This window comes from Hemiscyllium ocellatum, chromosome 37, assembly GCF_020745735.1.
Source record: "Hemiscyllium ocellatum isolate sHemOce1 chromosome 37, sHemOce1.pat.X.cur, whole genome shotgun sequence".
In the NCBI taxonomy this organism is placed as follows: Eukaryota; Metazoa; Chordata; class Chondrichthyes; order Orectolobiformes; family Hemiscylliidae; genus Hemiscyllium; species Hemiscyllium ocellatum.
The window spans coordinates 35054961-35079998 of NC_083437.1; the positions used below are offsets into that span (position 1 = coordinate 35054961).

Consider the following 25038-nt stretch of genomic DNA (forward strand, 5'->3'; position numbering starts at 1 on the left):
AAGGGACGTTTCCACACTATAGGGAATATCTACCCGGGGCGGCATGGTGGCCCAGTGGTTAGCATTGCTGCCTCACAGCACCAGGGTCCCAGGTTCAATTTCAACCTCGAGTGACTGTCTGTGTGGGTTTCCTCTTGGTGTTCTGGTTTCCTCCCACATTAAAAAAATGTACAGGTTAGGTGAATTGGCCATGCTAAATTGCCCATAGTGTTAAGTGCATTAGTTAGAGGGAAATGTGTCTGGGTGGGTGACTCTTTGGAAGGTCGGTGTGGACTGGTTGGGCCAAAGGGCCTGTTTCCACACTGTAGGGAATCTAATCACGCTGTGAGGTATCTAATCTCTGCAGGAGTTCCACAGGGTCATCTCCTAAGCCCAAGCATCATCAATGGCTTTCCTGTCATCATAAGGTCAGAAGTAGGGATTCTCATTGTGCAATCATCAATGTTCAGCACCATTCGCTTCTCCGCAGTTACTGAAGCAGTCCATTTTCAAACGCAACAATATTCACGCTTGATTAAAAAAAGGCATGTAATTCACGTCATACAAATGCCAGGCAATGACCAGCTCCAATAAGAGCCAAATAAACCACCGCTCCATGACATTCAATGGTGATACCATCACTAAATCTAATTATCAATAACCTATGGTTACCATCAACCATAAATTCAACTGGATTCACTACATAAACACAGCAGTTACAAGAGCAGGTCAGAAGCTAGGAATGTTGTGGTGAGTAAAACACCTCTTGACTCCCCCAAACCTGTCCACCATCTATAAGACACAAGTCAGGAATATGTTGGAATACTCCCCATCGGATGGGTGTAACTCCAACAACACTCAACAATCTTGACACTACCCAGGACACTTGATTGAGACTACATCCACAAACATCTACTCCCTTCACCACTGATGCTTAGTTGCAGCAGTGTGTACTATTTACAAGATACACTGTAGAAGTTCACCAAAGAACTTCAGCCAACATCTTCCCAATTTACAACCACTTCCATCTAGAAGGACAAGGACAGCAAATACCTGGGAACACCGCCACCTGCAAGTTCCCTTCAAAGCTACTGACCATCCTGACTGGAAATATATTGCTGTTCCTTCATTGTCAATAAGTCAAAATCCTGGAATTTTGCCTTAAAGGGCATTGTGATACAGAACATGGACTGCAATGGTTCAAGAAGGCAGCTCATAACCACTTTCTCATGGAAAATGAGAGATGGGCCATAACTTCTGGCTAGCCAGTGACAATCACATCCATTGGGCGAATAAAACAAACACACAGATTCACAGCAGAGGGCCAAGGTGAGGACTTTAATGGGTATGGCACAACTGAATGCCTCATACATTGGGAATCCAACTAGAATAGCTTGCATTTTTTCAATTTAGTATTTTGTATTTGCTGCTCACATTTAAATCTTTTGTGAGGAGTCCAAATGAAGATTAGGGCAACATTTTGTAGTCTCCTCTACTCATTCTGCAAATATGACCCAATGCTTCCAATGGTTAAAGTTCAAGGGACAGAACTTCATTTTTCAGCATTGTCCAGCTTCCCAACTCAACATCAAGTTCAGTAATTTCAGATCATGAACTCTATACCCCATTTTGTTCGTCTTTTTCTTTGCCATGTGCCAGCCTGACCTTTATCCTCATGTTTCTGCTTTCAGGAAGTGTTGTCCATCATTCTGCAAATTATGACCCACTCCGGACAAATGCTTTGTTCCTTTACCACAAGACCTACACTCTTTGTACCTTTTATTCTGTCATATCTTTGTCATTCAATCTCTGCCACCCTCTACACCCATCCACATCGTCCCTTTCATTCTTCCTCTGCCTCCACCCCCTCTAACTTTCAACAGCATTAAAACTGATTACATTTGGAACTTCCTTCTATTCTGAACAATTATGTTTGACATGAAATGTACTCTGTTTTTGTTGCCTGACACATTACATTCTTCCAATCCTTTGCATTTTACTTGCAGATTTCCAACATCTGCGGTATTTTACTTTTATCAATGTCTAAAAGACCAGAACCAACATGGCTCAGAGTTTGGAAATGCAGAACAACTCCATTTAAATATTAGCGGATCCATCCATGATGCAATCTCTGATACTTTTGCACCTTTCATTGTATCTCAAGCAGCAGCTACCCAGACTCTGACTGAGGCAGCGGAAGCTCATACTGATCAAGCTCACTGGTGGTAGAGCAGGCCACAGCAATTTAACAGATGCAAGGTTTGTGAAGGTTTGTAGCTCAGGTTGAGGTTTAGGGTGTAGGTTTGCTCGCTGAGCTGAAAGTTTAATATCCAGACGTTTCATTACCTGGCTAGGTAACATCATCAATGGCGACCTCCAAGTGAAGCGAAACTGTTGTCTCCTGCTTTCTATTTATATCTTTTTCCTGGATGGGGTTCCTGCGATTTGTAGTGATGTCATTTCCTGTTTGTTTTCTGAGGGATTGATAGATGGCATCTAGATCTATGTGTTTGTCTATGGCATTGTGGTTGGAGGCCTCTAGGAATTCTCTGGAGTGTCTTTGCTTAACCTGTCCCAGGATAGATGTGTTGTCCCAGTCGAAATGGTGGTTTTTTCATCCATGTGTAGGGCTACAAGGGAGAGAGGGTCGTGTCTTTTTGTGGCTAGCTGGTGTTCGTGTATCCTGGTGGCTACCTTTCTTCCTGTTTGTCCTACGTAGTGTTTGTGGCAGCCCTTGCATGGAATTTTGTAGGTGACGTTGGTTTTGTCCATGGATTGTACTGGGTCTTTTAAGTTTGTTAGTTTTTGTTTGAGAGTGTTGGTGGGTTTGTGTGCTACTAGGATTACAAGGGGTCTCAGTAGTCTGTCATTTCTGAAACTTCTTCTATGTATGGTAAGGTAGTTAGGGTTTCTGGCTGTGTTTGGTCTGCTTGTCATGGTTTGTTCTTAAGGAATCTGTGCACTAAAAAAAATACAGTGCGCAGATTCCTTAAGAACAAACCACGACAAGCAGACCAAACACAGCCAGAAACCCTAACTACCTTACCATACATCAAAGAAGTTTCAGAAATGACAGACTACTGAGACCCCTTGTAATCCTAGTAGCACACAAACCCACCAACACTCTCAAACAAAAACTAACAAACTTAAAAGACCCAGTACAACCCATGGACAAAACCAACGTCACCTACAAAATTCCATGCAAGGGCTGCCACAAAAACTACGTAGGACAAATAGGAAGAAAGTTAGCCACCAGAATACACGAACACCAGCTAGCCACAAAAAGACACGACCCTCTCTCCCTTGTAGCCCTACACAAGGATGAAAAAAAAACCACCATTTCGATTGGGACAACACATCTATCCTGGGACAGGCTAAGCAAAGACATGCCAGAGAGAGGCCTGGCACTCCAACCACAATGCCATAGACAAACACATAGATCTAGACATCATCTATCAACCCCTCAGAAAACGAACAGGAAATGACATCACCACAAACCCCAGGAACCTCATCCAGGAGAAAGATATAAATAGAAAGCAGGAGATAACAGCTTTGCTTCACTTGGAGGTCGCCACTGATGATGTTTCCTAGCCAGGTAATGAAACGTCTGGGTATCAAACCTGCAGCTCAGCGAGCAAACCTACACCCTAAGTCTAACAGATGATTAGGATTGATGCCTCAGAGACCTAGGGGAGTTGTAGTGCCTCCATGGAGTATTCTTCTCCCAGGAGATAGCATTTCTCCAACCGCTGTTGTCACTCCAACCTTCTCCTTCATATTATCTGTCAGTCAGCTAACCCAGACTGTTACCTTCATGTCATACCTAGTGACATGAAGGTAAATACTTGGTAATCTCTACAAATAGCCCTGAAAATATGTTCATCAAGTTTAAGAGAGCACATTGGTTGGCACTTTTGGTGTTCAAATAGAATTGCACATTAACTGATGGCATAAACTATTTGCATCCTCCCAGTGGTAGGTTACCATGAGTCTGCTAGCACCAGCAATGCTTTGACATCCAGTGCATTTTTCCCCACAGGTGGACACTATCCTGGAGCTCTGAGGTGCCATCTGCCCAATTTATCATCCAATGTCTTCACAAGGAAGTTGGAGGTATGTTTCAGTCGATAGGTAGTTTACATAATGAATCAGAGTCTTGAAATTTTGTAGCCTTCTTGACCTGCAATCTTCTTCCTGACCTCACCGCCCCCACCCCCTCTCCGGCCTATCACCCTCACCTGAACCTCCTTCCACCTATCGCATTCCCAACGCCCCTCCCCCAAGTCCCTCCTCCCTACCTTTTATCTTAGCCTGCTTGGCACACCCTCCTCGTTCCTGAAGCAGGGCTTATGCCCGAAACGTCGATTCTCCTGTTCCTTGGATGCTGCCTGACCTCGTGTGCTTTTCCAGCAATACATTTTTCAGCTCTGATCTCCGGCTTCTGCAGTCCTCACTTTCTCCTAGTTGATTTTAACCTACTACAAATCCTCTTGCAAGAATGCCTTCCTTGAAGAAGCTCTCTTCCTCCCTCTACAAGGATTTCAGTGAGTCCCTCTCTCACTGCACCCCCTAGGTCATCTCCTCTGCCCTGAAGCTCTTCAGCCACGTCCTCAAACAGACTCGCTACCACAGCCACATCTCCTTCCTCAGCACCTGCCTACAGAACCGACTGACCCCGCATGGACTCCGGACTACGTTCTGACCAACAAAATTTGGACCCAACCAGGACAACCTGTACCTACAACAAATTCGAAGCCTCCAGCAAAAGACCTCCGTCCGGATCCTCCACTCCACGCTACCTACATTCCCTGCAATTAGCTCTACTCTAGCTCAGGACAACACTCTCACAGACCTGCAAAGGACCTCTACTGTTCTTCATCCACAGAAGAACCCATACACTAAACAAACAGTTCTTCTTAGCCATATTGGAAATTAAAGACAGTAAGTACCATAAACTTTCATGTACTTACCCCCACACTCCGGATTCCTCAACTGTTCCAGTATCTTCCATCGACCTCCGGAACCGCTCGGGCGCCATTAACCACATGGCTGCTGCAGCAACTGCTGCTGCGAACCATGACATCACTTCCGCCCCCACCAACCATGCAGCCTCCACAATCGCCGCCCAGACAGCCGCCTCCACGATCGCCAGGAAGACCATCGCCGACAGAGTCGCGGCCTCCGCTGGGTCCACAGTCACCGGGAACAACACTGTTTCCGCCATCGCCACAGTTACTTCCACCCCGGAGTTGTCGTCACCACATCTACTTCCACTCCCAGTGATGTCACTCACCTGCACAACGTCCACACCACATGCGTCTCCGCCTCCATGCTGATCTCCGCCCCTGCACCGATCCCCGCCCCCGCACCGATCCCCGCCCCCGCACCGATCTCCTCCCCACGCTGATCTCTGCCCCCATGCCCAACTCCGCCCCCACACCTAACCCCGCCCCCCACTCCCAGCTCCAGTCCCACACCAGGTCCTAGCTCCCAGCCCTGCCGTATTTTCACCATCCCTCCAGACCTCCCCATCTCTGAGGATGAAAGATCAGTCCTCAGCAGAGGCCTCACCTTCATCCCTCTACGCCCCCGGATTAACGAGTTCAACACGCGGCGAGACATCGAACAATTCTTCCGCCGCCTTCGCCTCCGCGCTACTTCTTCAACCAGGATTCTTGCCCACCCTCTGATGACCCCTTCTCCCACCTCCAACACACCCTATCCACCTCGACACCCTGTACTGGCTTCTTACCCGCCCTCGATATCTTCATAGCCAACTTCACCGCGACACTAACCGCCTCAATCTGTCCACCCCCTTACCCACTCCAACCTCTCACCCTCGCAACGTGCAGCCCTCCACTCCCTCCACTCCAACCCCAACCTCACTATCAAACTGGCAGACAAGGGAGGCACGGTGGTAGTTTGGCGCACCGACCTTTACAACGCTGAGGCTAAACGCCAGCTCGCGGACACCTGCTCCTACTGCCCCCTTGACCATGACCCCACCTCCCACCACCAAACCATCATCTCCCAGACCATCCATAACCTCGTCACCTCAGGGGATCTCCCATCGACCGCCTCCAACCTCATAGTCCCACAACCCCGCACCGCCCATTTCTACCTCCTGCCCAAAATCCACAACCCTGACTGCCCCGGCTGACCCATTGTCTCAGCCTGCCCCTGCTCCACTGAACTCATCTCTGCATACCTCGACACGGTCCTGTCCCCTTAGTCCAAGAACTCCCCACCTACGTTTGGGACACCACCCATGCCCTCCACCTCCTCCATGACTTTCGCTTCCCCGGCCCCCAAACGCCTTATCTTCAACATGGACATCCAGTCATTATACACCTCCATCCCCCATCACGAAGGCCTCAAAGCCCTCTGCTTCTTCCTTTCCCACCGACCCAATCAGTACCCTTCCACTGACACCCTCCTTCTGAACTGAACTGGTCCTCACTCTGAACAACTACTCTTTCCAATCCTCCCACTTCCTCCAAACCAAAGGAGTAGTCATGGGCACCTGCATGGGCCCCAACTATGCCTACCTCTTCGTCGGATATGTGGAACAGTCCATCTTCCGCAGCTACACTGGCACCACCCCCCACCTTTTCCTCCGCTTCATCGATGATGTATCGGCGCTGCCTCGTGCTCCCATGAGGAGGTTGAACAGTTCATCCACTTTACTGACACCTTCCACCCCGACCTCAAATTTACCTGAACCATCTCAGACTCCTCCCTCCCCTTCCTAGACCTCTCCACTTCTATCTCAGGCGACCAACTCAACATGGACATTTACTATAAACTGACCGACTCCCACAGCTACCTAGATTACCTCTCCTCCCACCCTGCCCCTTGTAAAAATGCCATCCCACATTCCCAATTCCTTCGCCTCTGCCGCATCTGCTCCCAGGAGGACCAATTGTGGGCGGCACTGTGGCACAGTGGTTAGCACTGCTGCCTCACAGCGTCGGAGACCAGGGTTCAATTCCGGACTCAGGCGGCTGACTGTGTGGAGTTTGCACGCTCTCCCCGTGTCTGCGTGGGTTTCCTCCGGGTGCTCCGGTTTCCTCCCACAGTCCAAAGATGTGCAGGTCAGGTGAATTGGCCAGGATAAATTGCCCGTAGTGTTAGGTAAAAGGGGTAAATGTAGGGGTATGGGTGGGTTGCGCTTCGGCGGGTCGGTGTGGACTTGTTGGGCCGAAGGGCCTGTTTCCACACTGTAAGTAATCTAATCTAATCTAATTCCAATACCGAACAACCCAGATAGCCTCCTTCTTCAAAGACTGCAACTTCCCCTCAGACATGGTTAACGATGCTCTCTACCGCATCTTCTCCACTTCCCGCTCCTCCGCCCTTGATTCCCCTCTCTCCAATCGCCACCAGGACAGAATCCCACTGGTCCTCACCTACCACCCCACCAACATCCAGATACATCGTATCATCCTTCGTCATTTCCGCTACCTCCAAACAGACCCCACGACCAAGGATATATTTCCCTCCGCTCCTCTATCAGCATTCTGGAAAGACCACTCCCTCCGTGACTTCCTCGTCAGGTCCACACCCCCACCATCCCAACCTCCACTCCTGGTACCTTCCTCTGCAACCGCAAGACATGCAAAACCTGTGCCCACACCTCCCCCCTCACCTCCCTCCAAGGCCTGAAGGGATCCTTCCATATCCATCACAAATTCACCTGCACCTCCACACACATCATTTATTACATCCGCTGCACCCGATGTGGTCTCCTCTACAATGGGGAGACAGGCCGCCTACTTGCGGAATGTTTCAGAGAACACCTCTGGGACACCCACACCAACCAACCCAACTGCCCCGTGGCTGAATACTTTAACTCCCCCTCCCACTCCGCCAAGGACATGCAGGTCCTTGGCCTCCTTCATCGCCAGATCATGGCAACACGACGCCTGGAGGAAGAGCGCCTCATCTTCCGCCTAGGAACCCTCCAACCACAAGGGATGAATGCAGATTTCTCCAGCTTCCTCATTTCTCCTCCCCCCACCTTATCTCAGTCCCAACCCTCGGACTCAGCACCGCCTTGTTGACCTGCAATCTTCTTCCTGACCTCTCCGCCCCCACCCTCTCTCCGGCCTATCACCCTCCTTCCACCTATCGCATTCCCAACGCCCCTCCCCCAAGTCCCTCCTCCCTACCTTTTATCTTAGCCTGCTTGGCATACCTTCCCCATTCCTGAAGAAGGGCTTATGCCCAAAACGTCGATTCTCCTGCTCCTTGGATGCTGCCTGACCTGCTGCGTTTTTTCAGTAACACATTTTTCAGCTAGAAATTTTGTAACAAAAGGTTGACGTACAAAGCAAATTAATATGTTGTAATACATTATACGTGAAGACATTATGATTCCTTTTCTTTACTCTGATTGTTCTCAGTCACCTTTGCACCACTCTGTGAATGATGGAATTATAGTGAGATGTTTTGATCATTGGGTTATCTTCCACACTTTCCACTTTTGCACGGAATACAGCAAGATCTTCCCGAGACTTCAGGAGGAAGATCCCTCGACCCTCTTGTAAATTGGAAGGTTTACAAATCCAAATCTGCCCATCTGTGTCAAAGGGTGAAAAAGAGAACACAGATATGTAGAACATAGGACATTACAGCGCAGTACAGGCCCTTCAGCCCTCAATGTTGTGCCGACCTGCAAAACCAATTTGAAGTTTATCTAACCTACATTATTCCATTTAAGTCTATATCCTATCCAATGACCAATTAAATACCCTTAAAGTTGGTGAGTCTATTACTGTTGCAGGTAGTGCTTTCCACGCCCCTACTACTCTCTGAGTAAAGAAAGTACCTCTGACATCTGTCCTATATCTACCACTCCTCAATTTTAAGCTATGCCACCACCACCTACCTCCCCCCCCCCCCCCCCCCCCCCACCCACCTTGTACTAGCCATCACCATCTGAGGAAAAAGGCTCTCACTGTCCACCCCATCTAACCATCTGATTATCTTGTATGTCTCAATTAAGTCACCTCTCAACCATCTTCTCTTTAAGGAAAACAGCCTCAATCCCTCAGCCTTTCCTCGTAAGACCTTCCCTCCATATCAGACAACATCCTCCTAAATCTCCTCTGAAACCTTTCAGATCCTTCCTACAATGCAGTGACCAGAACTGCATGCAATACTCCAAGTGTGGCCTCACCTGAGCTTTGTAAATCTGCAGCTTTACCTTTTGGTTCCGAAACTGGATCCCCCTACCAATAAAAGTTTATACAACGTATGCCTTCTGAACAGCCCTATCAACCTGGATGGCAACTTTCATTAATCTATGCATATGGACAACGAGATCTCTCTGTTCATCTACACTACCAAGAATCTTACCATTAGCCCAGTGACCTGCATTCCTGTTATTCCTTCCAAAGTGAATCACCTTACACTTTCCCTATTAGATTCCATAGAACTCACGCATTTTCATCCCCATTGTCAACAAGTCATTCAAAGATTCATTTGATCATGATTTACCTTGCTATCATACATTCCTTACAGAATGGAAACAGGCTATTTGGCCGAACAAGTCCACATGGACCCTCCAAAGAGTATCCCACCCAGACCGATTCCCCTACCCCTATTATTCTACTTTTCTCCTGACTAATGCACTCAACCTACACATGCCTGGACACTATGGGCAATTTAGCATGTCCTATGCACCTACTTTGCACATCCTTGGACTGTGGGAGGAAGCCGGAACATCCAAAGGAAACCCACAGAAACTCCACAGAGACAGTTGCCAGAGGCTGGAAGCACTGTTTTCCTTTAATCATATTCGCTGTGAGCAGTCAAATAGCTAATCACCTGGGTCAGGTTAAGGAGTTTAGCAGGCATTTTAGCTTCATTTGAACATGTTTAGGCTTGGTTAAGACACAGGGGGTGGTGCATTGCAAGAGATGATTAGAGATGGGAGCTGGAGGAAATGGGGGAGAAGTCGATCTGCTTGCTCTCAATCAAAGATATCAAAACTGGAACAATTTATTCATCAGGGCAGCCAAAGCCAAGACAATAGATAAAGGATCCTTAACAAAGGGACGCCTTTGGACTGTGTATCATGCCCCATGAAGCTTGATTCTCAGTGCCACTTTCCTACTGGTATAAAAGGCAAGCAATATCCAAGTACAAATGTAAAGATTTTTGTTGCAAGATCTGCTTTTTGGCCAATGAATAAGCACATTGCTCTATGCCATCACAGATTTGCCTTACAAGTCTTATTGAATTCTTTGAGGAGGTGACCAAGCATGTGGATGAGGGTAGAGCAGTGGATGTAGTGTACATGGATTTTAGTAAGGCATTTGATAAGGTTCCCCATGGTAGGGTTATGCGGAAAGTCAGGAGGCATGGGATAGAGGGAAACTTGGACAATTGGATTGAAAACTGGCTAACCGGTCGAAGTCAGAGAGTGGTGGTAGATGGTAAATATTCAGCCTGGAGCCCAGTTACAAATGGAGTTCCGCAGGGATCAGTTCTGGGTCCTCTGCTGTTTGTAATTTTTATTAATGACTTGGATGAGGGAGTCGAAGGGTGGGTCAGTAAATTTGCAGATGATACGAAGATTGGTGGAGTTGTGGACAGTGAGGAGGGCTGTTGTTGGCTGCAAAGGGACTTAGATATGATGCAGAGCTGGGCTGAGGAGTGGCAGATGGAGTTCAACCCTGCCAAGTGTGAGGTTGTCCATTTTGGAAGAACAAATAAGAATGCGGAATACAGGGTTAACAGTAGAGTTCTTAGTCAGGTGGAGGAACAGAGGGATCTTGGGGTCTATGTACATAGATCTTTGAAAGTTGCCACTCAGGTGGATAGAGCTTGTAAGAAGGCCTATGGTGTATTAGCGTTCATTAGCAGAGGGATTGAATTCAAGAGTCGTGAAGTGATGTTGCAGCTGTACAGGACTTTGGTTAGGCCACATTTGGAGTACTGTGTGCAGTTCTGGTCGCCTCACTTTAGGAAAGATGTGGAAGCTTTGGAGAGGGTGCAGAGAAGATTTACCAGGATGTTGCCTGGAATGGAGAATAGGTCGTACGAGGACAGGTTGAGAGTTCTCAGCCTTTTCTCGTTGGAACGGCGAAGGATGAGGGGTGACTTGATAGAGGTTTATAAGATGATCAGAGGAATAGATAGAGTAGACAGTCAGAAACCTTTTCCCCGGGTACAACAGAGTATTACAAGGGGACATAAATTTAAGGTGAAAGGTGGAAGGTATAGGGGAGATGTCAGGGGTGGGTTCTTTACCCAGAGAGTGGTGGGGGCATGGAATGCGCTGCCCGTGGCAGTGGTAGAGTCAGAATCATTGATGACCTTTAAGCGGCAATTGGATAGGTACATGGATGGGTGCTTAATCTAGGATAGATGTTCGGCACAACATCGTGGGCCGAAGAGCCTGTTCTGTGCTGTATTGTTCTATGTTCTATGTTCTATGTTCTATGTTCTAAGGCCCCATTTGCTCTCTCCGGTGGACATAATAGACCGATGATGCTGCTTTGAAGACGCACAGTAAAGTTCTGCTTAGTGTCATGACCAGTAACTTCAAACAATATCACAAAAACAGATAATCTAGTCATTGTCACATTGCTGCATGTGAGATGTTACTCTGCACAAGTTGATTGTTGCATCTGTGACAGTATAACATAAGCAAAGCCACCCTTAAAGATCAGCAAGGCTCTCTATGTGTGGAACTGCAGGAGATGGGGAAGATGCCAAATTAATATCTTGCATCATTATTTACTGTGGAGAAGGATATGGAAGCTAGGGAACCTGGGGAAATAAATAGTGAGATCTTGAAAAGTGTCCATATTACAGAGGAGAAGGTGCTTAATGTATTAAACACATAAAGGTGGATAAATCCCTGGGACCTGATAGGTGTACCGAGAACTCTGTGGGAAGCTAGAGAAGTGATTGCTGGGCTCTTTGCTGAGATACTTGTATCATCGATAGTCACAGGTGAGTTGCTGGAAAATTTGAGGTTGGCTTATTTGGCGCTATTATTTAAGAAAGGTGATAAGGTAAATCTAAGGACCTAAAGACTGGTGAGTAAGGTATTGGAGGGATTCTAAGGGACAGAATTTACATGCATTTTGAAAGGCAAGGATTGATTAGGGATAGTTAACATGGCTTTTTTTTGTATGGGAAGTCATATTTTACTAACTTGATTAAAATTTTTGAAGAAGTAGCAAAGAGGATTAATGAGGGCAGAGTAGTGGACATTGTCCAAATGGACTTCATTAAGGTATTTGACGAAGATCTGTGTGGTAGACTAGAAGGTAAGGTTAGATCACATGCAATACGGGGAGAACTAGCCATTTGGATATGAAATTGTTTGTAGGTAGGAATGATTTTGGTTTATGGCATACTCCGTATTCAAATTATTTGTGATGTCAGTGTCAACGGCAATATACAGACAAAAAGTCTCCAGAGATAATCAGCAAATGCTGGTGATTATGGATGCATCCAAGCAGTCAAAAAGCATTGCACCATTTCAACAGAGAGAAGCACTCAATAGTGCTTATTCACAATATAGTGTTTATTCAGAATCATCGTTGGTGTGAAGAGTGTGGCAAAGGATAAAGGGTAATGGCATATGAATGATTTATTATTTTGGCAATTAGCAAGGTTTGATTTGAATAATTATTGTCATGTGGACTGTTACGACACTGGGTAAACCCGACTGTTAATGTAACCCTACAACACAGAAAAGATTCACGCCGTGCTGTAATCTATTAAAATTCGAGAGGCAAAAAGCTATCGCAAAATTTACTATTTAAAGTAAAAATTAACAACATTTTTTTAAAGTCTAACAGCAAATAATTAACTAACAACTATTTACAACTCCTTTCTCTAAACCTATCTTTTACTTTCCCCTCTACAATACTGATCTGATAAAAAATCCTGATCACGAATCCCAAAAAAATACAATCACGTTTCAAAACCAGTCAGCTTTGCTGAGTGCCTTCTGTAGATTTTCCTCTGTCTTCTTTTCTCCTTCTTAGGGATTCTGCTTCCCAGGTCTTTGATAAATAAAGGAATCTTTAAGAGAGCAGATGCTTCTGCCAGCAGACTCTTGTTGTTGTTGCTCTGGCTAACTGTTCAAAACGTTTGATACTTATACCCCAAAACATCAGATCATTTCATTGGTTTTAATACTATCAAAACACTAAACTCAAACTTGATTGGAGTTTGGTATCTTAGCGCAAAATTTAAACTAGGAGAAAGTGAGGACTGCAGATGCTGAAGGTCAGAGTCGAGAGTCTGGTGCTGGAAAAGCACAGCATCCAAGGAGCAGGAGAATTGACATTTTGAGCATAAGCCCTTCATCAGGAATGGGAATGGAAATCAAGATTCCTGATGAAGGGATTGTGCCCGAAATGTTGACTCTCCTGCTCCTCGGATGCTGCCTGAGCTCTGTGTTTTTCCAGTGCTACAGTCCAAAGATGTGCGGGTCAGGTGAATTGGCCATGCTAAATTGCCCGTAGTGTTAGGTAAGGGGTAAATGTAGGGGTATGGGTGGGTTTTGCTTCGGCGGGTCGGTGTGGACTTGTTGGGCCGAAGGGCCTGTTTCCACACTGTAAGTCTAATCTAATCTACACTTTTGATGTGTAATTTAAACTGATTGGCTGAATTTTAATTTGTATTTGTCTCATGGCAACCCAGTTACTCTAGCAGTTACATTGTTCCTTGTTCCAGACTCTCTGTGCTTCTCTAGGTCCTTGCTAGCTTTTCAACTCTCTTAAAGGTGCACTACACTCACAACTTCATAACAGTACCTTGGTAAACTTTTGTTTTGTGAGCAGTACAGGCAGATCATTCCATACCAAGCTCATAGGTTGATTGAACAGAGTGAGAAATCCAAAGTTGTAGTTGCAAAGAAGGTGCACAAAAAGCAAGAACAAGATTAGATTTGAAATTTGAGAGGTCTATTCAGAAGTCTAATAATAGAGGGGAGGAAGCTTTACTTGAACATGTTGGTACATGTGTTTAAGCTTTTGTATCTTCTGCCTGACAGAAGTGTTCAAAGAGTTTATGATTGGCTGGGAGGGATCTTTGATGATATTAGCCACCTGTCTGAGTCAGTGAGAAGTGTAAAAGGAGTCACTGGATGGAAACTTGGCTCGTGTGATGGACTGAGCTGTGTTCACAACTCTGCGTTTTCTTACAGTCCTGGGCAGAACAGTTGCTGTACCAAGCCATAATGGACCCAGATAGAATGTTTTCTGTGGTGCATCTGTAAAGGTTTGTGAGAGTCCTTATGGACGTAACGAAATTCCTTATCCTCCTTCCTGACCATCACATCAGCATGGGTGGTCCAGGACAGATTGTTGGCAATTGTCACTCCTGGGAATGTGAAATTCTTGACCATCTCCACCTCAGCTCCATTGATATAGACAAGGGCTTGCCCTCCTCCTTGCTTCCTGAAGTCAATGATCAGTTCTTTAATTTTGCTGACATTGAAGGAGAGATTATTATCGTTACACCACTCTATCTCTTTCCTATAATCTTCTCACTGTTCAATATCCGGCCTACAATGGTGGTGTCATCAGTGAACTTGTAGATGAAATTTAGCCACACTGTTATGAGTGTATAGGGAGTACAGTAAGGGGCTGAGTATCTATCCTTGCAGGCACCAGTGTTGAGAGTTGTTGTGGAGGAGGTGCTGTTGCCTATCTTCATTAACTGTGGTCTGCGTGCAGAGGGTGGAGAGGAAGCCGAGACTTTGGATATGAGTGTGGTTGTGATATTAGTGCTGAAGGCCGAGCTGCAGTCAGTAAGTAGAAGCCTGATGTAGGTATCCTTACTAATCCAATGTTCCAGGAATACTTGTTGGGCTAGAGAGGTGATATCTGCTGGGGACCTGATGTACTAATAGACTAATTGCAAGGAATCAAGGTTGGGAGGCTAGAGTAGATATGAGCCATGACTAACCTCTCAAAGCTCTTCATAATTATAGAAGTCAGCGTCGTGGAGGTACACAGCATGTGTTTTCTTTTGCATTGAGAAGTGTAAATAGAGTCACTGGATGGAAACTCGACTCAACATTGACACAAAATAGGGTTTCCTGGTTAATCCGACTTTTTGAAGGACTTCAGACTGTAGCAAGGACAGGTTAAAGGTGTGAGGAAATACTCCCACCAGCTGGTCCGCACAGGGTCTGAATACATGGCCGAGGTCTCCATCTGGGCCAGTTGCTTCCCATGGGTTCACTCTGAAGACGGCTGATCTGATGTCTGTGGCAGTGACTGAGGAAACAGGTGCAGCTGAGGCTGTCGGGGCAGGTGACATTGTATCACTGATCTTCTGTTCAAACTGTCCATAAACTGGATTGAGTGGCTCAGGGAGGGATGTATTTCTGTCCTGTAATCTGTTCTGCTTCATTTTATATCGTATAGGCCTTGCCACAGACAGTGGGTGTCTGTGTGGCTAGTTTAGATCTCTAACTTAGTCCAGTATTGCCTCTTGACATCTCAAATGGCCTTATGAAGGTCTTATCTGGATTTCATGTCATGGTCAGACCTTAACACTGCATGTCTGCTCTTCAGGAGGCAATGGGTTTCCCAGTAAGGAGTTGGTTTAGCTCAGTTAACTGGATTGTTGGTTTACAGAGCACTGTAATACCAACAGTGTAGGTTCAGTTCCCATCACCGGTTTGAGGTTACCATGAAGAATTCTCCTTCTCAACCTCTTCCCTTGCCTGAGGTCTGGTCGCCCTCAGGTTAAATCATCCCCAGTCACTTCTCTCTAATGAACGAGCAGCCCTATGGTCTGGTAAGATGATGGCGACACAACAACAGGGTTTCCTGGTTAATCCATATGATTGGCTGGTTCACAATTAACATCAATAATTAAGGCAAAGGGGCACTGTGCGTTAAAAGTCAAGGAGCAAAGATATCCATATTGGTAGGAAACGTTATACAAGTCAATTTTCTTTTGGGTTTGAAAGATACTTACATTCTAAGGAACCTGGTTGTGAAGAGTCCCAGAAGATTAAAACAAGCAGGTATTTCAAGCAATTGGGAAGGTAAATTGTATGCATAGTTACAAAGCCGCGGAGAACAAGAATGAAAGAATCTGACGAGTAAAAAGGGAATTAGTGGGATTACAGATGGAATATTGTATACAGATTTGGGCTTCTTGTTTGAAAAAGGCATCCTTGTCAGCAAGGGAAAGCAACGAATATTCACTAGACCTATCCCTGGAAATGGTAGAACCATCCCACAAGATGAGTTTTAGTACCCTGGCCTTATATCTTGTGGAGTTTAGAGGAATGGGAGATGATTTAGTTGAAGCCTACACAGTTCACAACTTGACTGGGTCATTGTGAAAGATGCTTTCCTTCGCTGGGGAAACTCAAAGACACGGTCAGCCCCTCTTGTACAAGAGGAAAGATTGCAAAGTGATACAAAGCTGGAAAGATGGGGGGCAACAATAGGTCTGACACTTCACCAGTCCCAGCATGGGGCTGCAGGGGAGCTACCTGTGGAGCTGTCAGTGTCCAGTCACACCTACACCAAGAAAAGCAAGATAGGGAGACTTAAACTGTCAGATCACATCCACCAACTACAGTCAAGAAAATGCAGCTGCTGTGTCTCTGGCCTGTAAAAAGTGGAACATAGTATGTTGTACACACATTAAATTTAATTAAAATTGACACACACACACACACACACACACACACACACACACACACACACACACACACACACACACACACACACACGAAAAGAACAGCATAAAAACAATTGATATATCTTCAATACTTATTAAACAGGACTGTACCAAATAGATTGTGTGATGTTCAAACTGGAACATAAGTTCATTAGGCAACTCCAAACGTGTAGGAAAAAAAGAGAAAGCAAAATTGGAAGGAAAGAAAGACATTACCTCTGAAAGCATCAAAAAAGGCTTGGCGATCACTTTGCTGATCAATGCGGAATGACTGAGGGAAAAAGTCATCTAGTCTTGTGGACTTGCTGCGTAAAACAAGAGAGGAAGTCACAGAATGCAGACAAACAACGAGTAAAAACTCATTAGAACCTAAAGGACAGTTGGATGGTGTAATGAAAAATTAGAGTTATTCCCTGCTCACAAAGTATTAGTTGTAAACTAGGTTTGATATCACATATAACACTTCTTACTGCAACTGGCTTTGGACTACACACCCATAGGGGCCATCAAATTTGGCACAAAATATAGGGATCAGTTAATTGGACTCTTGTTGGCCATACAAATACGACTTGTTCATGTTGATGACTTATTGTTGACAAATTATTCCAGTTCTTAGCAAATTATGGTGTGAGATGAGATGGGGAAGGGGCAAGAACTATATGTAGCATTGTGTGTGTGTGTGTGTGTGTGTGTTTGAGTACCCTAGAAGAGCAGGCACTGTAGCCTACATGGTTTGCTGACTTACATGGGACGTGAGATTACCATTTCCCAAAATTGAGATGCAGAGATAAAGTCAGTAGTCCATTTGTGACATATTGCTTCACACATTGTCCTGTGATGGGTTTGTAATATATCTGCATTCCATCAATATGCATCAGCAGGAACTAGCGAATGAGTGTGAAGTCAGTGGAACATGGGAATCTCATGTCACCCAGTTCACAATCATTTAGAAATGAGGTACACCCATCGTCTTTGTGCAACAGCGGAGTTCCTTGTTTGACCCAATGGTGCAAGGGAGGAGAGCAAGAGAATAGTAACACACATGAAGGCTGAAGATTGGCAAGGGTTAGTCAGTAATGAGATTGTGTGGGTGTGAAGTATGGTCGGGGCAAGCAGACATGGAAGAGGGAGTTTCGAAGGGCATGGAGGAATGAAGATGGAAGAAGGTTGGTGTCCTTTGTGTCAATCAAGGTTAAAATAAAGCGGCCAAATGGTAGAAATCTCCTTTAGGGAGATACAGAGATCAATTACCACTCAAGAATTAGTAATTCAGCATCAGCCTTTCCATGACTTCAATACCATCAACTTGGCCATCAGGCGGATATTCCACTTGTCCACTGCAGTACCAACCACAATCTGTGCCAATGGAACATGCAAGAAAAAAAAGCAATGGTGCCATCTATCACTGGCATTAGCCCCCTAGGTTCCTTAGCATCACACGGAGTAAAACACTGCCAATGAAGGACTTTGACACAAGACCAATTATGGATGCCTGCAGAGCATGTGACTGTAAGACAATTGAGACTGGCAAGACAGATGGAGCACAGAGGAGATCTACAGGGATATGTCCCAAGCTAGAGGGTCTCAGCTATAAGGAAAGGTTAGGTAGGTGGGGGTGTTTACCTTGGAGCAGTGAAGCTTGTGAGGGGCCTGATAAAGGTGTATTCAATTTGGGGCGGCATGGTGGCTCAGTGGTTAGCACTGCTGCCTCATGGTTCCAGGTTCAATTCCAGCCTCGAGCGACTGTCTGTGTGGAGTTTGCACATTCTCCCTGTGTCTGCGTGGGTTTACTCCGGGTGCTCCGGTTTCCTCCCACAGTCCAAAATATGTACAGGCCAGGTGAATTGGCCACGCTAAATTGCCCATAGTGTTAGGCACATTAGCCAGAGGGAAATCGGTCTGGGTGGGTTACTTTTCAGAGGGTCGGTGCAGACTAGTTGGGCCAAAGAGCCTGTTTCTACACTGTAGAGAATCTAATCTAATTGTGAGGGGAATAGATATGATGCTTAGGAATCGTAGAATCCCTACGGTGTGGAAATAAGACCACACTGACCCTCCAAAGAGTATTTTACCCAAATTCATTCCCCATTACTCTACGTTTACCCCTGACTAATGCACCTAACTTACATATCCCTGGACATTATGGACAATTTAGCATGGTCAATTCACCTAACCTACACATCTTTGGACTGTGGGAGGAAACCCATGCAGACATGGGGAGAATGTGCAAACTCCACACAGACAGTTGCCCGAGGCTGAAACCAAACCTAGGTCTCTGGCACTGTGAGGCAGTAGCGTTAACCACTGAGCCACTGTGCTACTCTAGGAAAGCAGTTTTTTTCCAATAGTGCAAGGATCAATAACCAGGGGCACAGACTTAAAGTATGAAATAGAAGGCTAAGAGGAGAGTTGAGAAGGTTAGTTTTATCCCGAGGTAAGTGGGGTTCTGGAACTCATTATCTGAAAGGGTAGTTGAGTTAGAAAGCGCATGTAACGTGTATGCAATACTTAGATAAACGCTTGCATTGCAATATCTTCCAGGGCGATGAGCCAATTAGTGGAAAATGGAAACGATGCAGTCTGACCTTTGTTGGCTGAATGACCACCTTCTGTGTTGTAATCATCAATAACTTTATGAAACACATATTTTGCATTCTCAATGTAAGCCCCACCAGAGCAGCTTTGGAATGAACATCACCAATTAGGAAGACACAGTGAACCAATGAAAATCTATTAAAGTATGTCTATGGAGGACCTTCAAGGGTGGGATATCACCTAGGCTGGGGCAAAAGAGATTGAAATGGATTGGGTGTAGTGATGGATTCTTGCCTCCTATCATCCCACACAGAACCAGAGGAAGAAAATCTAAGTAAATCTATAGGCTGGTGTCAGTACTTGACAAGTATGTGTCAATGTCAGCTTGTTAGATGGCAATCATGACATGGATTTGAGCAATTCAATTGTCCCCACTAGAAATGGTTTGGGACAATCTCTTTTTCAATAGCAGTAGGAGAGAGCCAGCTGAGCTTGCAAGTCTGGTGATGTTCCATGGATTGAAAGTCCAATAATACCATAAAAAATAGAAATTGGATTAGGGCACTTGGCCATTAAAGTCTGCTTTGTCATTCATTTCCTGACTGATCAAGAATCTTCCTCAGCCTTAAATATCCACAAGGACTCAGCTCCTACTGTTGTCTGTGGCAAGAAGTTCTAAAGATTCACAACTCTCTGAGGGAAGAAATTCCTCCTCATTTCAGTCTTAACTTGGTGCCTCTTTCTACTGAGAAAATGCCGTCTGGTTCTTAAACTTGCCCTTCAGGGGAAACATCCTCTCAGCATTTACCCTCTCAAGCCCCTTAAGAATTCTATTTTTTTTAGATCACCTCTCATTCTTCTGAGTACAGTCCCAATCTGTTTACTCTACTCATAAGACAATCCCTCCATACCAGGAATTATCTTAGTGGGCCTTCCCTTAAACTGCCTCCAATGAAATGATATCTTTCCTTTAATAATGAGATTAAAACTGCTCACAGCAGTCCAGATGTGGTCTCCCCAGCACCTAGTACAGTTGCAGCAAGACTTCCCTACCTATATACTCCAAACCCTTTGAAATAAGGGCCAAATTTCCATTAGCATTCCCAATTATGTGTTGCACCTGTGTGCTAGTTTTCTCTACTCCATGCACAATCACCCAATTCCCAACAGATTTCTGCAGTTTTTCTCCATTTAAATAATCCATTTTTTGTTCTCCTTTCCAAAATGAACAACTTCACATTTTCCCATATTGATTTCCATTTGCCAACATTTTTCCCCACTTAATCTGGTAGTTCTCTTAATAAACTATTTCCATCCCTCTCACAACTTGCCTATTTAACTATTTCTATGTCACATGTAAATGTGGCTACACGACATTTACTTCCTTGCTGCAAGTTATTAATATATACTGTAAACAGTTGTGGTCCCAGCACTGATCCCTGTGGAGCCCCATTGGTTACAGATTGCCAACCTGAGAAAGGAACCCTTATCCCCACTCATTGATTACTGCTGTGAGCCAATTCTCCATCCATGTCAAAATACTACCTTCAACACTGTGGGCTCTTATCTTATAACGTAAACTTTTGAGAGAGAACTTGTTGATGCCTTCTGGAAGTTCAAATATAACACATCTACTGGATCCCCCCTCTTTACTCTTGTTGAGATTTCCTTGGAAAGCTCTAATAAATTAGTCAGACACAATTTCCTTTTTATGAAGCCATTATAATTTTCCAAATGTTCTGCTATTACTTCCTCAATAATTGATTCCAATACTTTTCCAATTAGGTCAATTAGCCAAATTAGTAATTTAGCTACTTGCTTTTTGCCTCCATCCCTTGTCAATCGGGGTGCCACATTAATGGTTTTCCAACCGTCTGATATTTCTCCAGAATCAAACAATTACTGAAAATTATAACCATAACATCCACTATTTCCAAGGATGGAGTGGGTCTGGGCGGGCTGCTCTGTGGAGGGTCAGTGTGAACCCGATGGGTCAAATGGCCTGCTTCACACTGTGTGGATTCTATGACCACTTTGACCTGTCCCTTCCTTTTTATGTATTTAAAGAAACTCTTATTGTTGGTTTTAGATTCCTCACTAGTTTGTCTTTATAACTTTTTTTCTCTGTCTTTAATATTGGACTGGACTGGACTGGACTGAATTTATTGTCACGTGTACCGAGGCACAGTGAAAAGCTTTGTCTTGCGAGCAATACAGGCAGATCACAGAGTTAAGTAGCATAAATAAATAAATATAAGGTAAACAGCAGCAAAAACAAAAACACAAGTACAGGCAAATGTTGAGAGTTTGGGAGTCCATTCTGCATTCTAACAACAGTAGGGTAGAAACTGTTACGAAACCGGCTGGTGTTTGTAGTCAGGCTTCTGTACCTTCTCCCTGATGGTAGAGGTTGTAGAAAAACATTGTCAGGGTGAGATGGATCTTGAAGAATGCTGGTGGCCTTTCCTTGACAGCGGGCCTGGTAGATGGATTCTCCAGATGGGAGGTTGGCCTTTGTGATTGTCTGGGCCGGGTTCACCACTCTCTGTAACCGTCTTCAATCTTGAATGGTACAGTTGCCATACCAGTTAGTGATACATTCAGACAGAATGCTCTTTGATGGCGCACCTATAAAAATTTGCAAGAGTGTTCACCATCATGTCAAATTTCCTCAGCTGCCTGAGGAAGAAGATACATTGTTGGGCCTTTGTAACCAGTGTGTCCACATGAAGAGTCCAAGAAAGCTTGTTGTGGATAACCACTCCCAGGAGCTTGATACTCTCCACTCGTTCCACCTCTGTGATGTTAATGTGTTAGGGGGCATGAGTAACATCCTGTTGAAAGTCAATAATGAGTTCCTTAGTTTTGCCAGCATTGAGTACTAGGTTGTTCTCAGTTCACCATTTTTCCAGGTCTTCCACCTCCCGTCTGTAGTCTGTTTTGTTGCCATCTAAGATTCGACTGACTATGGTGGTGTCATCAGCGAACTTATAAATGGCGTTAGTCTGGTATTTGGCGACGCAGTCATGGGTATACAGTGAGCACAGTATGGGGCTGAGTACGCAGCCCAGGCGGGCTCCAGTGTTGAGTGTTAGTGACGATGATATATTGTCCCCAGTCTTCACCGATTGTGGCCTGTGGGTCAGGAAATTGAGGATCCAGTTGCCAAGAGTGGGGCTTAGTCTGAGATCACTAAGTTTTGTAATCAGTCTTGAGGGGATAATAGTGTTGAAGGCTGAACTGTGGTCAATGAGTAGGAATCTTATGTAGCTGTTCTTGGTGTCAAGATATTTTTGGGAGGAGTGAAAGGCAAGTGATATGGCATCTGATGTGGATCTGTTGGTCTGATAGGCAAATTGGAGTGGGCCAAGAATAGTGGGGAGGCTGGAGTTGATTAATCCCATGACCAGCCTTTCTTTTAGTCCTCTTTCACTGAAATCCAAATTTATCCAGTCTTCAGCTGACCTTTTTGACTCTTTCTATGCCTTTCCTTTCAACTCTATACATTCCATCAGTTCCTTGGTTAGTCATAGTTGGCTTATCCCTCTCAGAATCTTTCCTTATTACTAGGATATATTTTTGCTGGGAGTCATGAATGATCTTTTTAAATGTCTGCTACTGTTCACTTACTGTCTTTCCTGCTAATCTATCCACCCAGTTCACTTTAGCTAACTTTAACCTCCCTCCATTTTAATTTTGTTTTCTAAGTTAAATACAATGTATTTGAGCGACGTTTCTCACTCGCAATCTGTATATTAAATTCTGTCATGTTTCGATACTATTTCCTAAGGAATCTTTTACTTGGACATAATTTATTAAATCTGTTTCATTACCCATGACCAGATCCTAGATAGCCTGCTCCCTGGTTAGCTTCCTGACAACTATTCTTAATGCACTCCATGAATTTGTTGTCATAGTTACCCTTTCCAATTTGATTCAAACAATTAACATGAATATTAAAGTCACCCATAATTATTGCTCAATTCCTTTCATATATTCTTATTATTTGTTGATTTATAGCATTTCTCTCAGTGTGGCTTCGTTTGGGGATCCTATACATTATTTTTACCAATGGTTTCATTGTTTTTTACCTCCATGAAATGGACACTACATCAATACTGAATTCTAATTTGAACATTCAAGAAAGAATAAAGAAAAATGACCAAAACATTGTTGTTTCTGCAATAAACAAAAACTCCCTAATTTCTTTGCAACCATCAATGCATATTAGCCATGAGGTGTGCCTGTACCTGTAGCTCTCTGACGAAGCTAATTTCAACCAATAAAGGTGTACACATAGAATCCCTACAGTGTGAAAGCAGGCTATTTGGCCCATTAAGTCCACACTAACCCTCCAAAGAACATTCCGCCCAGATCTACCCTGTCCCTGCATTTCCCAACCTATAGTGCACCTCTCTGGATGCTGCAGGCAATTTGGCATGGCCAATCCATCTAACCTGTACATGTTTGGACTGTGGGAGGAAACTGGAACATCTGGAGGAAACCCACGTAGGGGAGAATGTGCAAACTCCACCACAGACAGTTGCCTGAGGCTGGAATCGAATTTGGGTCCCTGGTGCTGTGAGGCAGCAGCACTAACCACTGAGCCTCTGTGCACAACTAAACTAAAAGTGGCATGATGCTAAATATTTACAAGTAAAATTTAACTTCACAAAACACTGTCATGCTTTCAAGTCTCTTGTTCCCACATTGGGGTTAGACAGGAATGCTTTGGCTGAGGTCCTGAGTTTCTCAGCTCAATCAAGATGCTGTTTTGTAGCCAACTGATACCAGCTGGCAACAGGTTTCACTAATGAAAACCTTCTCCTGCCTCTGGATTGCATGTATTTTCCATTTGGACTGCTTGCACTTTGAAGTTTCATGGTAATTTGATGGCAATCAAGACAGAGAACAGACATGAAGCACAGACTCTGATACAATGTCAGGATTGGAGGCTATGGCAAAATCCTATCCTGTGGATCTCACACGTATAGAGCAAGATTCACTCGAGATTTGTAGTTCAAGCTAAAATATTAGCTCATATGTCAGTCAAGGGCTTCATCCCACTTCCATAATGGTATTAGTGGTTGGTGGGACTGACGCCATGTATGGACCCCAGAAAGCAAATTCTGTCAGGTTCACCTACAGGGGGTGTGGAGTTCTCGGTGTCTGGCACTGGCTGCCTGATCTAGGACCTGGCACAGGGAAGGAATGGCAGGCATCACTGAAAGTTAACCCATACCCTTGCTGCTGACGTCCTCAGCCTTTCTCCCATAAGACTGCAAGATATAGGAGCAGAATTAGGCCATTCTGCCCATCAAGTCTGCTCCACCATTCGAACATGGCTGATATGTTTCTCAAGAGGGAGACAAAAAAAGTGCAGATGCTGGAATCCAAAGTAAACAACCGGAAGGCTGGAAGTATCAGGAGGTGAAGTCGTCAACGTTTTGGCTATAACCCTTCTTCAGGACTAGCTTGGCTTACTGTGTTCTTCCAGCCCAATATGTTTCTCCATCCCATTATCCTGCTTTCCCTGGGTTATCCTTGATTCCCTTACTATAACGGAACCCCGTTCTGCTCCCTTTCATTTCTGGCCTGGTTTCCTATCTGATCCTAGGCCTCCGTTTGGTACATTGCTAGCCTCTAACATACCCCTCCATGCTGACTCAGGCAGGCACTCCTTCACTCACCTGGATAAAATACCGTTCAAAGTTTGAGCTGCTAATTATCACTGATGTTCATTTCTCTCTTAGATTCACTGAGATACAATGGATAAATCCCAATATCTAATTAATTATCTAAATTCCTGAAGTAATCCCAATTGGCATACTGAAGTATTTC

General features: G+C 44.8%; 1 protein-coding gene across 1 annotated transcript in view; it reads right to left on the reverse strand.

The window, feature by feature from the left end:
- Positions 1-25038, reverse strand: part of LOC132833588 (protein polyglycylase TTLL10-like) — a 44135-nt gene that overhangs the window by 12425 nt on the left and 6672 nt on the right. The window contains exons 4-5 of the mRNA XM_060851956.1: positions 16879-16967; positions 8389-8560 (exon numbers count right to left, since the gene is read on the reverse strand). Coding sequence (XP_060707939.1) covers positions 8389-8560; positions 16879-16967 — 261 coding nt within the window. The remainder of the gene's footprint in view (positions 1-8388; positions 8561-16878; positions 16968-25038) is intronic.